Source organism: Pinus tabuliformis, chromosome 8 (genome assembly GCF_031772625.1).
Source record: "Pinus tabuliformis cultivar Carrire ecotype Pingquan chromosome 8, CPIR1, whole genome shotgun sequence".
NCBI lineage: Eukaryota > Viridiplantae > Streptophyta > Pinopsida > Pinales > Pinaceae > Pinus > Pinus tabuliformis.
Window position 1 is genome coordinate 1,376,016,344 of NC_142294.1, and position 15,264 is coordinate 1,376,031,607.

The 15,264-nt window shown below is 38.7% G+C and overlaps 1 protein-coding gene across 1 annotated transcript in view; it reads right to left on the reverse strand.

Moving 5' to 3' along the window:
- APC4 (Transducin/WD40 repeat-like superfamily protein) overlaps nt 1-15,264 on the reverse strand; it is a 465,104-nt gene that overhangs the window by 322,193 nt on the left and 127,647 nt on the right. The window contains exons 12-13 of the mRNA XM_089373770.1: nt 9,282-9,373; nt 8,984-9,082 (exon numbers count right to left, since the gene is read on the reverse strand). Coding sequence (XP_089229896.1) covers nt 8,984-9,082; nt 9,282-9,373 — 191 coding nt within the window. The remainder of the gene's footprint in view (nt 1-8,983; nt 9,083-9,281; nt 9,374-15,264) is intronic.

A 15,264-nucleotide genomic window follows, 5' to 3' on the forward strand; every position in this document is an offset into this window, starting at 1 on the left:
AACCTCCTACACTTAGATCTTTTCAAGTTTATAAAAGATAGCTATCATGATGGAAAGCATCACAAGTATGATAGGATGCATTATAGAAGAGATAGAGATGATATCATCATAGAGACATGGTAGTCGAAGTAGGAGCCTATATGGCTGAAGCAATCATCTCACATAATAGAAAGGAAGTAGCTCATGGCATCATCATTAGAATCATAGAAGGACAACCGAAGTAGCAATCTATATGGTTGGAGAAAGTCATCTAGCAAGATAGAAGATAAAGAGATCATCATACATCATCATCATTAGAAAGGAGCATTTTCAAAATGAGGATCATTAAGATCCTCCATTGGAATCTTTGTTAGAAGATTCACCTTTACTTAACAAGAAGCAAGTGTCTCGCAGATGATCTATACTCCACCTTATATGGGATCTACAGGTTAAAAGGATGACGGTATGATGACAAAGATGTGCAGCATGACAAGTTGGTTGAAGTACTTTAATCTTCAAGCAAGAAAAGGAAGTTGCCTGAAGGAAGTCTAGATGGCCACATGACAAAAGAGGTATTTATATATTTGATAGATAGATAATTCATGTCATCATATGATTGCAGATAGAATGGGTAGAAAGCTCTATCTCATGACCATGATAAAAGAAAAAGAAACTCTTCCTTTAGAAAGATATATGAAGGCATGTAGACAATATGCCTTGAACTCTTATACATATTGACAAGATGGAATCAATATATATATGATATGACCTCATGGAGAATATGAGGTGGTTGACATTCATGTTTCCTATGATGAAGGAACTATGTATAGACAATGTTGTGGAAGCAATATGTGAAGAGAAGGTGAAAGAATAATTCATGAAAGATGTATCTATGGTCATGTAAGATAAGATAAGTGATCAACATTTTATAACAAGAAGGATTAGCTATGGCATTTCCATGAAGAAGGTGTGAAGACCGTGGTGTGCATGCTAGAAAAGGAGAACCTTGGTAATGAATTTCTTGGAGATAGAAGCATACATGTATTGGATGTTGATGCCACTAGAAGTTGATGTCATAACAAAAGGCCATCATAAAGAGGTGATATTGATTTAATGTTCATTTTGATATTTTTGAGAAATCATCTGGTTGCATTGAAACAGGGCAACCGAAAGAGAGTTGTAGAAGTCACCTACAACTAGTACCCATGATATTGGATGGAAGATCCTGAAAGAAACATGACTTGGAAGAGGTAGTTGTATGAAGAATAGTCGGATGTGAACTAGAAGATCACTTTCTAATGAAGAAAAGGATGACATGACTATTGGTTCAACACTATGGTTTGTAGACGGGAAGTGATGGAATAGATGGTCGATGCCCTACGAAGAAGTTTTGGAAGAAGATAGCTCCATGATGAAGAAGTTGAAGTTCATTTGTGACATGATGACGCAGAAAGGAGGAGCCCTACACACAACTGATAGAACGATGATCTCCACCAAAGAGTTGATAGCTGATGTTGGAAACAAGTCCCTAGTTAAGAGGGAGCTTGAGTATATTCCTTGTATAGGAATGATTAGATCCTCCCTAGTTGAGAGGGAGTGACAGATATGGTTCTCTACTTCATGTGTCATGCACTACACTAGGACTAACAGTCGTATGTCTTAGTGAAAGCCATGAGGAAGAAATGGACACATCATTCTTGTCTTCATGTTATGAAGAAAGAATGGAGGATTGGGTAAGCATCTGAATTATGATACTCTTTGAGGATGTGGTAGGGCATCCAATAGGTAACAGTAGTTGAAGAGGAAATTCCTTGAGGATGTGTTAATCCAAGATAGGAATTGTCCTACAAGGACATACCTAGTGAACATTCGGATGGGGTATGTGCCTTGAAAGACAATGATGAAGGTGTTTATTAGTCACTGTCTCCCCAGCATTGTGCTCTATTCTTGTGGAGGGATAGAGTTGTTAGTCAAGACCTCGCTATATGACAATGCTAGTTGATATGACGAAATGCACAGATATAAGCTAATAAAACAGCTTATGAGATGGCTTACCAATCCGACTCTTCTTATAATAATTCTTCAGTATGAGAATGTCCAAGTACCTTGTATGGATTATGAATACCTCCCTAGTAAAGAGGGAGTGTTGAAAATTGTAACTAGGTTCGGTCTTCATAATGTCTAATGTAATCATGATTTTATGTATTTGATGAAAAGAGAAAAAGAAATTTTATTAGTATTATTTTGAAGCATGGGTTTCATGCTCAAGGTCATTTTATTTATAATTCAAGCACCCAATGAGTGCTTCAAGGGCTTTTTTATAAAGTATAGGAGTTATGAGTCGTTGTAATATGTAAGACCCCTTTGGGCATCTTGTATTATGTCAAAGGAATTTATTTGAGTCATAAAAGACCCTCCAAGACAAGTCAACCTAGCTACAACAAGTCGGCCTACATGAAAGATCATGTCAGCCTCATGGAGGCAATTCATGCCCCTGGAAAGCATAAATATAAAAGGCATTCAACCTCATTTGAAGCATACATTCAAGACACACAAAGAAGTAAGTGAAGAAGTTTGATCTTAAAAAGAAGAAATCCTAAGGCAAGCAAAGTTTAAGAAGGAAGCAAGAGTTGAAGTTTTTGGATCTCTCTCTCTCTCTCTCATCTGCAACGAAATTTTGAAACTACCAAGTCGAAGTTGTTGGAGAAGTTTTCAGAATCAAAGTTGCTAGAAAAGTTGTTGGGATCGAAGTTGTTGGAGAAGTTGTTGGGATAGAAACTGTTGGAAAAGTTGTTGCGATCGAAGTTGTTGGAGAAGTTGTTGGGATCAAATTCGCTGGATAGTTGTTGGGATCGAAGTTGCTGGAGAAATTGTTGGCGTCGAAGTTGCTGGAAAAGTTGTTGGGGTCGAAGTTGTTGGAAGGTCAAAGTTTTTTGTTGTGTAAGGAAAGCTCATCAAGAAGGAAGGTTGACTTAGTCTTAGAGGGATCTTTGTCAAGGGTCATAAGTCTTGGAATTCGTTATATAAACATTCTATTAGAAGAGAAGAATTCTTTTGGGTTTTCCTCTCAAAAGGAGAGGTTTTAGCCCTGGCTAGCAACCTACATTTTGTGTCCTCTTGTCTCATTGATCTTCATTGTTTGGTAGTTGTTTGATGATAGAGAACACAAAAATAATCAAGTGAAAGAAGAATTTAATAACAAGTACCTCAAATTAAATAAAAGAACATCACAAGCAGTTATTAAAGTAAGAGAAATCACCTAATCTAGTTGCCTCTAGATTTCTCAACATGATTAACATCCAGTATAGTCTCCGAAAGAAAAGTTGTAACTTGGTAATCAAGTTTGATCCTTGGGCGCTCTGATGCATGAAGGAAGCTTCAAGTGAAGATGGTCGATGAGGATGTTGATGAGAAGGTCACCATTGTGAGGTAAGCCTATTTTGTTCATGATTTGGTTATCTGGTTAACATATTAGTTATTACTACCTGGAAGAATGTTGTAGGAATATATGATGGCAGTTGATGCAAGTTCAACTGTATGGATGAAAGATATTGAGGGAAGCTCAATATCTGGTACATAGCAACTATGAAGTCAAGATATGGACATCCTGAGATTGAAAGGTAGCGGTATGAAAAGCTAACCTAGAGGTCAAAGGAAGATCACTTTCAAGAAGAACCTATGATTAGCTTGAAGTTTGGGAAGGCTCAATGTGATACCTTCATATCAAAAAAGAAAGTGATGAACAAGAAAGGTGACCTAATTCCTGAAACTTGTCACAAGATCGAAGAGAGAAGGCGGCTCCATGATACCTTGAGAGAAGGTGGCCCGATGTTGCAAAGGAAAGAGGAAGTCAGACAGCTATGAAGAACTGGCAGTCAATACTCTTATGTAGACAAGTTGTAAGGCTTGTGATGATGACTTCGCAAATAGAAAGGAAGTCCAGATCTCCTCTAGTTATGAGAGGGAGTAAAGGAGTCTCCTTATATAGGAGCAAGATTCTATTCTCAAGATTAAAGGAGAATAGGGATGTCCTCTCTAGTTGAGAGGGAGTGATGTTGGACATCACATGTGCCTTCTCGTCTTCAGGTGATGAAGAGAGAATGGCGAAGGATTGGATAAGCATCTGTGGTTTCCTTGAGGATATAGCATCCAAGAAAGGAAAGGGACCGACACTCTTTAAGGATGTGAAAGGGTTCCAAGAGAAGAGTGGTTGAAGAGGACCGATATTTTTTGAGGACTCAGGATTGGACATCCAAGATAGGAATAGTCCTAAAAAGGACATACCTTGTAGACATCAGGATGGCGTATGTACCTTGTAGAGATAGTGCAATATCACACATAAAGCCTCCCAACATAATGCTCTTGATTAATGTAAAGCTTGTTCAATTAATCCTCAGGGATAATGTTGGTCATGATGATGATGCTTACAGTATAGCTTATCAATCCGACTCTTCTTGTGAGAACTCTTCAGTCTGAGATATGATGTTGTACAAGTTGTACAATTATGAATACCTCGCTAGTTAAGAGGGAGTGTTGAGAAATGTAACTAGTTTCGGTCTTCATAATTGTTGTACTCATTTCAATATGTATCCTATGTAACAAATAAGAAAAAGAAGGAAGAAAAGTTATTATTATTAAAGCATGGGTTTCATGCTCATTATTGATGGCCTTATAGGTAAAAGCAAGTTCTTTATGCTTCTAGGGTTTGTTAGGTCTTAGGATTTATTGTCATGAGTCAATGGAGTCAACATCATGTTTATAAGACACTTCTGGGCAATTTGTAATTGTAACCAAAAAAAAAAAAAAAATTGAGTCTAGAAAGTCCTATAATCTCCAAGAGTACAAGTCAACCTTGTTAACGCTCAAACTAGCAAGGGTCCTAGAGGGGCACTTGCTAGGTCAAGAGTAACAATGAAGCTAAAGCCCACTGTCACCACATCTAAAGCTTCCTACTCTTTACGGACTTTCATCGATGGGCAGAGACCCGATATATAGAGAATCACTTATGAAAGATAGATCGACTAAGATGGATGAAGTGATCTCAATGACCCTTTCCTAGGAGAGACTCAAGAGTGGGACTTGCTTGCTTCTTAAGCAAGGTACAAGAATCTCTACGATAGGGGAAACAGGGATTTGACAGATTCGCTTAGGGAATGTGACTTGCAATGGAACTTCCTAAACCCTAAAATCCTAGCGAAACTTGATTTCCCAAGTGGTTTTAGAAGAGTTGACTTTGATGAGATATGCTACCACACAGGACCACGTGGACCCATGGGTAGGTCAAGGGGGTAGGGTTTAGCAACCAATGATATGCTTGACCTATTCCAGAGGGGGAAAGGGACCAAACAATGAAGTTTTAATGCAAGACAATGTGAGGGTCCCAGTGAAGCTTCTAGCCTAAGGAAAACAAGGGTAAGATTCAATCTCGAGGCTAGAGCTTGAGATATCTCAAAATCCCACAGTTGGAATTTCCTCAAATTTGGAGGGTATCTAAGAAACACACCAACGCGGGAGAGGCCAAGAGATCAAAATTTTTATATGGGTGGTTTGGAAGATAAATGATGCCCTAGGAGACCTAATGGGCTAGTCCTAGAAAAGGAGAGGGAGTTGTATGAGAAAGGTTTAAGATGATCACCTTTGGGTGGACCAGTGCCTAATCCTTTGGGGAGAAATGAAGCCAGGTAGAATTATGACTATGGACCTCTAAATTTTCTAGGTCAAGAAGGCCTCAAAGACAACTTTGCTTGGCACTAGAGAAGCAGCAAAAGCAGCTTCAAAGACTTTATACTCGTTTTGCAAGATAAAAGGCTTATCAAGATGATTTTCAATAATGAAACATCCCTAGGAACAGTCATTCATTATACATGACCCATACATGAAGCATTCACTATCGAGAAACAAAATTTCCACAACTTCGCATAAGAGATGCGGCAAATAAGCCCTAGTATAGCGAAATCCCAACAACAATGTATGTGACAAAATCAGAAAGAAAGAATAGCATTAAAATGTACTTATATGTATAAAAACATGTCCAAACATCCAAAAACTTATCATTAAGAAGCTCCAAGACATCAAAATTCAATTTTGTGTACCTTTATTGCTATCAAAACCAAAAATTTTTAAGTTGGTCGCTGATATTGACCTTGTTACCAAGATGATTTCCATTTCCATAGATTTTGCTTCAATTCTGAAACTCGATGCTCTTGATCAATGGAGCCAATCACCCTTTCCTCAGGCTACTACATTCTTTTCTATCTTTACTACCATTTCCTAAGTCTCCTTCCAACATCTGAGCTCTTCTCCCTTAGCCAGAAACCAAAAGCTCTGTCAAATGCATCTATGTAAAAGAAATAAGAATGGTCACAACTAAATATTCGATGTCTTTATGTAGTTTTTGAACTATCTAATCAAACATCTTTATATAGTTTCCATGTTCGTGAAAGCATTTTTTTATTGATGTTGATGTTTACAATTTTATCGTATATTTCATTTTCAAGTTAATATATCTATACATACAATATGGACAAACCTAATGGCGAAATTCATCCGAACCCCCTCAAAAAATTCAAACTCAAACCGAACTTAATCATTGCCGAAACCGAACCATGTGACATAGCGACTATCTCATTCTAATTTCTTTTTTCCTCATTCAAAACAGTGACTAGAAACATATTATCCTTCAATTATCTCTATCATTTAAGGAAGACTTGTTGCCCTTCTTCCCATGCACTGATGTTGTCTAGTAGGCTTGTAAACCAATCAATAGCATCATCCTCTAGAGGCAAGACAAATAACTTCAAAACAACATCAAGAAGCTTGATTTTTTATGACTAGAGCACTCCCTTGAATGCTTTTAAATGAACTTGTGCTATGATTGCATTATTTCTATGGAATACAAAGAAGCTTCTCCATGGCCTTATTTGGTATATCATGACGAGCTCTAGCAATAGCATAAAGATCCAATGGCTTGGAATTACAATCCCACCAAGGTGTAACCATACTATTTGTTGAAATAGAATGCCTTGGATAAATAGAAAAACAAGTACCTTGTATCTTCAATAGAATCAAGTATTTGATTAACTGAGTTTCTGATGTCCAGTCTAAATTGTTTAACCCCTTCTTCTATAATATCTCTCTGGTTCAGCCAGTAGTGGAACAAGATTCTATAATGAACTTCTTCCCAGTTATCTTTTCTCAAACTTCCTTCAAATAGAATAGCCAAGAAAGACTTTTATATTTCCTTATCTCCACCCATCAATTATCTTGAACCATTATCCTCAAATAATTGGGAAATGGCTTTATCCCATTAACGTTGTCAATTCCTTACCTCTCAAACCTGCACCTTATAGCTATGAATTCTTCCAACCCCTGGAGCAACTTAGGAAGGTTGCCCAATGTCACCTCAATTATACCTCCTGTCACTTTAGGCCAGTTCTTTTCTAGCACAAAGAGGGAAACCATAAGAGAGATTTAAGATTCTTATTGAAATAAACCAGTGAAAGAATAGACCACTGTCAACCCATTTGATGATGGAGTCAGGAATAAGAATTGAATTTAAAAGGGTTGAAATAGTAATGGATGGAGGCATAATTAGGCTGTTATTAACATGCACTAATCAGCCACAGACTTCTTTAACAGCATAAACTAAAGAGAGGGCCCTTCCAAAGGTGCACCTCTTTCACAATAAATATTGGAAGGTGAACCTTCCAATATTTATATGCTTCCACCCTATATTCAACCCTAATTAGAACGCTTCTTCAAACAGCCGCTTTATTTCCTTCACAAGTCTTCAAAGGACACATGGCAACTCCTAAGGCTAGGGCGCACTTGCCTAACCTTCTATTTCAGCCCTAGTGCATCAATTTTTCTCCATGTGAACACTTAATTAATGACATTTCCACCATTGAATTAGAATGTGTACTTAAGTTTGATACTCAGATCAGGGACAACCTCTTTACAATCTGAAGTTATGATTGTTATTTTACTTTTTCTCCACTGTGGAGCCCCTCCTACTAGGGTCAACCCTACCATCATTAAATCCAATCTTCGAAAGTTGCTTTGCCTTAAAACATAATTGCTTCCTTCCAGAGATCCTTTAATATCTCTTCTTTGTCAAGGGCCTTTGTGCTCATCCTAGAAAAGGCATTCTCCAAGCCCCAAACAGTAACACACCACAAAACAAAACACTGCAGAATAATAAGTTGAAAAGTCTCTTTTCGATGTCATTGCACTGTAACTTTAGCATATATTAATGGCACCAAATTGTTTCAAAATTGGTCGCTGAATATAAATGACAGATCTCCACCTTGGATCCTGGCTAAAAATACTATGGTATCAACAAAAATCTTTATGTATTTTCATCTTTCTTGCATGATGAGCATTAATCATAGTGCAGAAGTTAGCCTTGAACTAAACTTAGACTTAAGTGTCCTCAATTTCTCAATTAAAGCTGTTGTAAATATTTGTTCATATGTTAAATGTAGCTATAATTTGTATGATCAGCTTTATACCATGCAAGAAACTCTGAAATCATTTTTGTGGGCATTTCACTTTATTAGAGAGACTTGTTAGAATATATATATATATATATATATATATATATAGTTGAATTGAGACTTCTGTGATCCATAACAGTTATAAGAAGAGCTTCGGCGTAAATCACATATAGAAAGACCTTTGTCGACACGTTTCGAACCAGCAAGTGTGGCTCATCGTCAGGACAAGTTGAAGAAACAGATCCAGCTTTGCATGTTAAATAGTCTGAGCAAAGCCTCCAACAGCGATCTAGATCAACGGCTAGCTTTGACTTAGGGACAGTCAAAAAGTCAAATTGATTATTTAAAGGAAGATAGTTAATGACCATACCTATATATAAATATATATATATATAGAGAGAGAGAGAGACAGAGAGAGAGAGTTTAACTAAGAATCCTATTTAAAAGCTATCTGACAATGAATTTATAAACATTGTTCACTGAAAATACATGTTATGGTAGACACTTACGGGCCAATTTTTACTTTTACATCCTTTTGAAGAGCATCCAAATGGGGTGTAACAGGATCTTGGTTGAAGATAGTCATCAAAAAGACCATAACCAGCTCACTGTTCAACACAACAAAGAGTAAAACAAAAAAATCATTCAAAAATCATATTGACAGAAATGCATATTCTTTATACACCTATTATGCAAGCCAACAAATCGAACAGCTAAAAGTTTTCTATAAAGAAAACACAGGTAAAAACCATCAACATATCTCAATTTCAAAGAGTGTTGAAAATGAAAAGGGAATAATATTAATACCTGTTAATAACAGGCAACGCATCACTTTGTGAGGGTGGCTCACTGTTCAGTTGTCTAAGTGACTTGATCAGCCAAGCAAAGAAATTCTGGAACTGCAGAAATAATGAAATTGATCAGCCAAGCAAAAATAATTCTGGAACTGTAAATAAGAAATTAAGCCACGATGACAGCGTGTGTCCATGTGCCATATAGAAAAGGCTTGAAAGATAACAAAGCAAAGACAAGGAAATGTCAGCTAGTACACAAGCTTTAACATGTATACAGTGATTTCAACACCCACTCTTAAATAAATAGTGCACTTCTCTAAGTCAATAGTAAGAACCCTTGCGGTTCTATTATACTTTACATTTTACTTTTCTTATAGGAGATGTTTCATCGTTACATAGGCAGAATTAGCAATGGTCCACTTTCATGGACTCAGCTGCCTGGGAAGGGTCAAACACCCACAAAGGAACAAGCTCATGTGTAGAATACATGACACAACAAGGAGTGGCAGGTCCTACACTAGCTTCAAACCTTGGTGGATTCTGTAGCATTACACATACCCAGGGGACAGATTACTCATGCGTGTATTATGTACTATACATATGTATTACCTATGCTTGTTCTCTATCATATTCAGTGTTTTCAAACGTGGAATTTATCTCAGAACCAGCTGAGGTTCAACTCAGACTTAACTCAAACTCAGCTCAGAACCAAACCAGTTTGATTTTTATGACATGGTTTACTAAAAAATACATAAAATATTAAAAAAATTATAAAAAAGGTTATATTTTTAAAGATCCAAGCCATTAGAGACAAAACATGCAAAATATGCTCATGCATATACCATTTAAGGGTGAATTTATCAAAGTTACACTTAGTGCAATATATATCTAACACAAAATAGATAATCAGTAAGGCTCTAAATCACCGCTAGAGTACAAAAATTAACATGCATGATGCTACAAGCTACAAGATGATCAATCATCAAACTCATCACCACTATTTGAACTACAGGATCTAGCTCAGAATCTCCAGATTCATTGGTATCCTCAAAGACATCCGCAACTGCAATAGTAGTACAGTATTACTAGAAGAAGCAAGAGCTACATGGCTAGTGCATAGCACTGCCATGCCTGGTGCTATGCCTACAGGCTACTACTACTGGATCTATATACAAATCAAGCCATGCCAAGTCATCAATATCATAATCAAAGATTAAACTCTATCAGGTGAATCTCCTCTACCCATTCTGAGGTTACACCAATATCATCCAACAAACAGGATCTATATCAAGGCTGTTCTTAAATAACTGGTTGCATCTTAGCCAAAGATTGTACAACAAGAAGACGAGAATTTTTAACCATGTCTGTTTCAAACGATTTTTCTTCTTTAGGTGAATCCACTTAAACATGAACCAATTGCAGTCACACCCAGAAGCACTGCACATTTGACTTAAGACTCAAATTCCAAACTCTTGCAATTGAGGACATTGGTTACCAATTGAGTATTAACTACTACCTTGTCAGAAGTTATGACTGAGGACAAATACCATATTTCAGTATCTACTATCAATGATTGATGTACCACTTGACATCTTATACATTTTATATTGTAGTTTTATTTTCATATTTGTGTGATACTATGTTTGATGTTGATGTTGCTTTAAAAGAATAGAAATCTGAAAAATAAATGATTATTTTTGTATTTTTTTATGTTCCATGGTAATTTCCGATATTTTCCCCAATATTGCCAATGATTTAAAATTTTGGACCCCCGGCGATAAATTGTCAAAGGGGAGGCAGAAGCGGGAGGGGTTATCTATCGCCTAGGATTAAGAAATGGAGTTACGATATGTATGGGGCTTCAGGGGCGCTACTAATAATCAAGACGAATTTTTAGCATTGTGGCAAGGACTAGAGTTGGCTAGAGTTAGCTATTTCAAGGAAAATTTGACAGCTAATGGTATATGGAGATTCTATGGTAGTCATTCAACAGGTTTTTAAGCTCAAACAGAACCCCAGCCAGGTTAAATCACCTATTCTGCAAAGAGTAAGAATACAATTGGGAAAATTTGAGACAATCGAGTTTTACCATATCAAGAGGCATCTAAATTCAAAGGCAGACACCTTAGCAAATAAGGGAGTTACTTTAGATCAAGGGATACTGGTTAAGGATGAATGCATTGGTGTCTATACCCCTTTGCCATGAAAATTACAATCAATCTTTAGAGAACCGACGTATTAATTGAATTAAGAGGCAATAGTGCAGGAGTAGAGAGGCAAGTGATCCGACGTCCTCGTGTCAGCCTACACTCATGCTTCGCGAACCATTAGCATTATTCCCTAACAATTTGGTGGCTCTATACTTTTGTCATGATTTTGTTAAGTTTAGGTATGTTCTATGCTTAGAGCAATTTATTTCAATTTTCATAGTTAGCTCACCTCAGCATTAAAGTAAATTGCAGATAGAACATAAACATAAATCACAAGAGACAAGCCAAGACAAGAGGACACAAGATGTGGCGCTAGCCAAGGACAAACCCCAATGTGGGGAAACCCTTGATCAATTCTTCTTATATGTTCTTCAATAGTTCAGCAGAGAGAGAGAGAGAGAGAGTACATTTACAACAGAAATCAACACTTTGACTTATCTAGATAAGAGCATAGATCATCTCTAAGAAGATTATACATGAGATCAGTTGAAGACATGTTGCTTCAACTGATTCTCCAAGGTGACTCCTTCACCTATCATTGTGTTGCATGCTGCACCATGTTGCACCCATCATCACAATTCTGGACCTTATGACCATGTTGTACACATCATACTGCTGCACCTTATGTTACATTGTTGTCCCAGTGTTTAGCATTGTTGTACCTTGTGCCACTGCTGCACCATGCTGTCACCCATGTGCTTGTTGCACCATTGCTGCTTCATGTACTTGTTGCACCAAGTACCATACTGTTGTCCCATGCAACTTGGCGGCACTATGTCACCTTGCCATCCCATGCATCTTGGCAGCATTATGTCACCTTGCTGTCCCATGCATCTTGGCAGCATTATGTCTTGCTGTCCCATGGCAGCATTATGTCACCTTGTTGTCCCATGCATCTTGGCAGCATTATGTCTTGCTGTCCCATGCATATTGGCAGCATTATGTCTTGCTGTCCTATGCACCATACTATTATGTACAGCCACCAATTTGGCTCCCACACACTGCCCAACAATCTGGTCCAAACTGATCCTCAACACCTACAATAAATGTCATAGACAACATACCTTAGCTCACTGTTTTGAGGTCTGATTTGTTTGCTGCAACTTAGGTCTGGTTAGGGCATATCACAGTGCCTTTGCCAGCCTTCTTTTCTGCCCAGATTTGCTCCAAGGTGATGTGGCTGCCCTTCCTTGTGGGGATGAGACCCTTCACAATAATCCTGGGCGGTTCTAGCCTTTACAAGGTCCACGGCCTGCCCTCACAGCAAGCTTCCATAGATTTGCAGCAAACTGGTTAAGGGTTTGCCCGTCCTCTAAACAGTTGATGCGGCTGCCCTTCCTTGCAATAATTCGGTCACCTGAGATGGCCTAAGACAGCCCTTCAAACCTTCGCTGGAATGCAGCCTTAGCTGCGGCTAAAACAGATAATGTTTAGGGTGGCTGAACAGCATTTAGGGCAGCTTTGATCTGGACAGCGTATAGCGTTGTTTCCACCATAAGAGTTTCCCTCCATGTAAGCTACCACATCAAGATGTAGAGCCTTCTCTTCATTGCCTACATCTAGATCTAGGGCATGCCTTCTCTATGACAGCATTGAGCTAGGTCATCCTCTCCTTAGGGCTGCATAGATTCTTAGGATCTCTTCCTCCCACCAAAAACCCAAAGACAAGTGGAAAGGAAGAGAACACAAGAAGTGTGTGTGAAAAATGACTCTCAATTCATCTCCTTTTATACTAAAATGTTGAGCACATGTGGGGTTTATTTGGTTGCTAGCCGACCTTGACGAATTGTCTTATAACACAAATAAATTCATAACTTCATGAATACTTATCGGAATCGGATGATCTTTAGATCAATCCTACACCCCTCGATGAGAGGGATCCAGGAAAAATATCAGCTGCCATAAATAAGATGACCCACATGGAGTTTGGCCCTAGTTGCCAATTTTAAAAGTCCCTCTCAACTAGGGAGAACTCCATCCGCTGATCCATATGTCCGACTGTATTATCTCTGCCAACAGTGCCCTGCACTGCTCTGCTCTATTGAGCTCTACTATGCCCTGCTCTACTCTGCTGAACCATGAAGAAGAAGAATTGATCGAGAATGTCTCATACCATTCTCTACTGACCCGAAGTAGATTTATTGATCCCAGATCAATATCACAAGAGAGTGTCTCAAACGACTCATACTGGTCCTAGATCAATTTCATTGATCCCAAATCAATGGAGGTCATCCTAGCATAGGGAGTGTGGTAGATACAACGATGTGTTCATCGATAGTACTACTATGGTCCCTAACCCCATTTCCCTGCTCATTGATCAGATGAGAGGTACTTCCCATGAGTCCCAGACTGCATGGGTACAACGCCTCGACAGGAGAACTAATCATCCTGTCCAACAGTCGCCACAGGAGAACTAATCATCCTAGCCCACAGGATAGCTAATTATCTTGTCCCATAGTCGCCACGGGGTGTCACAGGGGAAGGTTGAACCTTTCACCCTATACATAGCGCACCACCAGTGGAGGGTGAGTCGCCCTGTGGTCGCATGTCGCTCCAAGAAGTACCTTGCGCCCCCTGGAGCTCCTAGAGCTCAATGTATGCATCATGCAGGACCCTTGTAAGAAGGTCTCTCAACGACTCCAAGTCGTTCGGGAAAGTCACAAATTTGAACTTTCCCTGGGGCTTTGACAAAATTTCTGCAACCAGTACATCAGTCTCCCAGGGCTTTGACAAAATTTCTGCAACCAGTACATCAGTCTCAATGCGATGGATCCTCCTCGCTCATCGACATACCATATCCCAAATAAGATAGTATCTGATGTCTATATGTTGGAGCAATTATAGAACACGAGATTCCTCAAAAATCGAATCCCCTCCTAGTTGACACAGAGGATTACGGTGGTATCCATCATGTGTACAAACAGCTCACTGAAGAGCTTCCACAACCAAGCAGCTTCACACGAGATCATACTCGTAGGTATGTATTCGGTCTCAGCGGTGCTTATAGCAACTTACTTTTGCTTCCTGCTTATCCATGATATCGAAGAAAAATCCAAAGAGAACCAGCACTCGAAAGTGCTCTTGCAATCCTCCACATTGCCTGCCCAGTCAACATTCGAATAATCATGCAGCTTCACATTTCCGGCAATGTATCTCAATTCATGATAGATTGTGCCCCGAAGATAAATTAGAAGATTCTTGGCACCAATCCAGTGAGGCTCAACTATATATGAGCTCATCATGCTAACTGCAAAACATATGTCCAAACGAAAGTTCACCAAGAAAATCAACACGAATGAGTTTATAAAACTCAGAGGCAATTCCCAAACCTAGTCAGACATCACTACCATATAACTTCTTAAAGTTAAGATCCTCGAGGTAGTCACAGGCTTGCAGTTTATCATTGCACATCCGGAATCCAACTCCCTCTTACTTCTGCAAATGAGAGGGTATGCACCTGCCAAAAATAGGTCGTCCTCATAACGTGCCGGTATGAGAGGTCTATCATCCACAACATTCGGGTAATGTTTTCGATCGGTTTCACTCCTAGTGAATCTCAGCTTCATCAAATAGCTATCAATCCTCTCATACTATGCCCGGGGTGTTTTTCTTCAAGCCATAGAGGGCTTTCTTCCACCTGTATACATGAGATTCCCGATCATGAATCTCAAACTCCTCAGGTTGTTCCAAACTTGTGGACCTGCTGCATAAGGGGAATGGTCCCCTTATAAGATTTTCCTTCGTACATCTCAGACATGTACCTTCATGCTCTTCTTGAATTCAGGC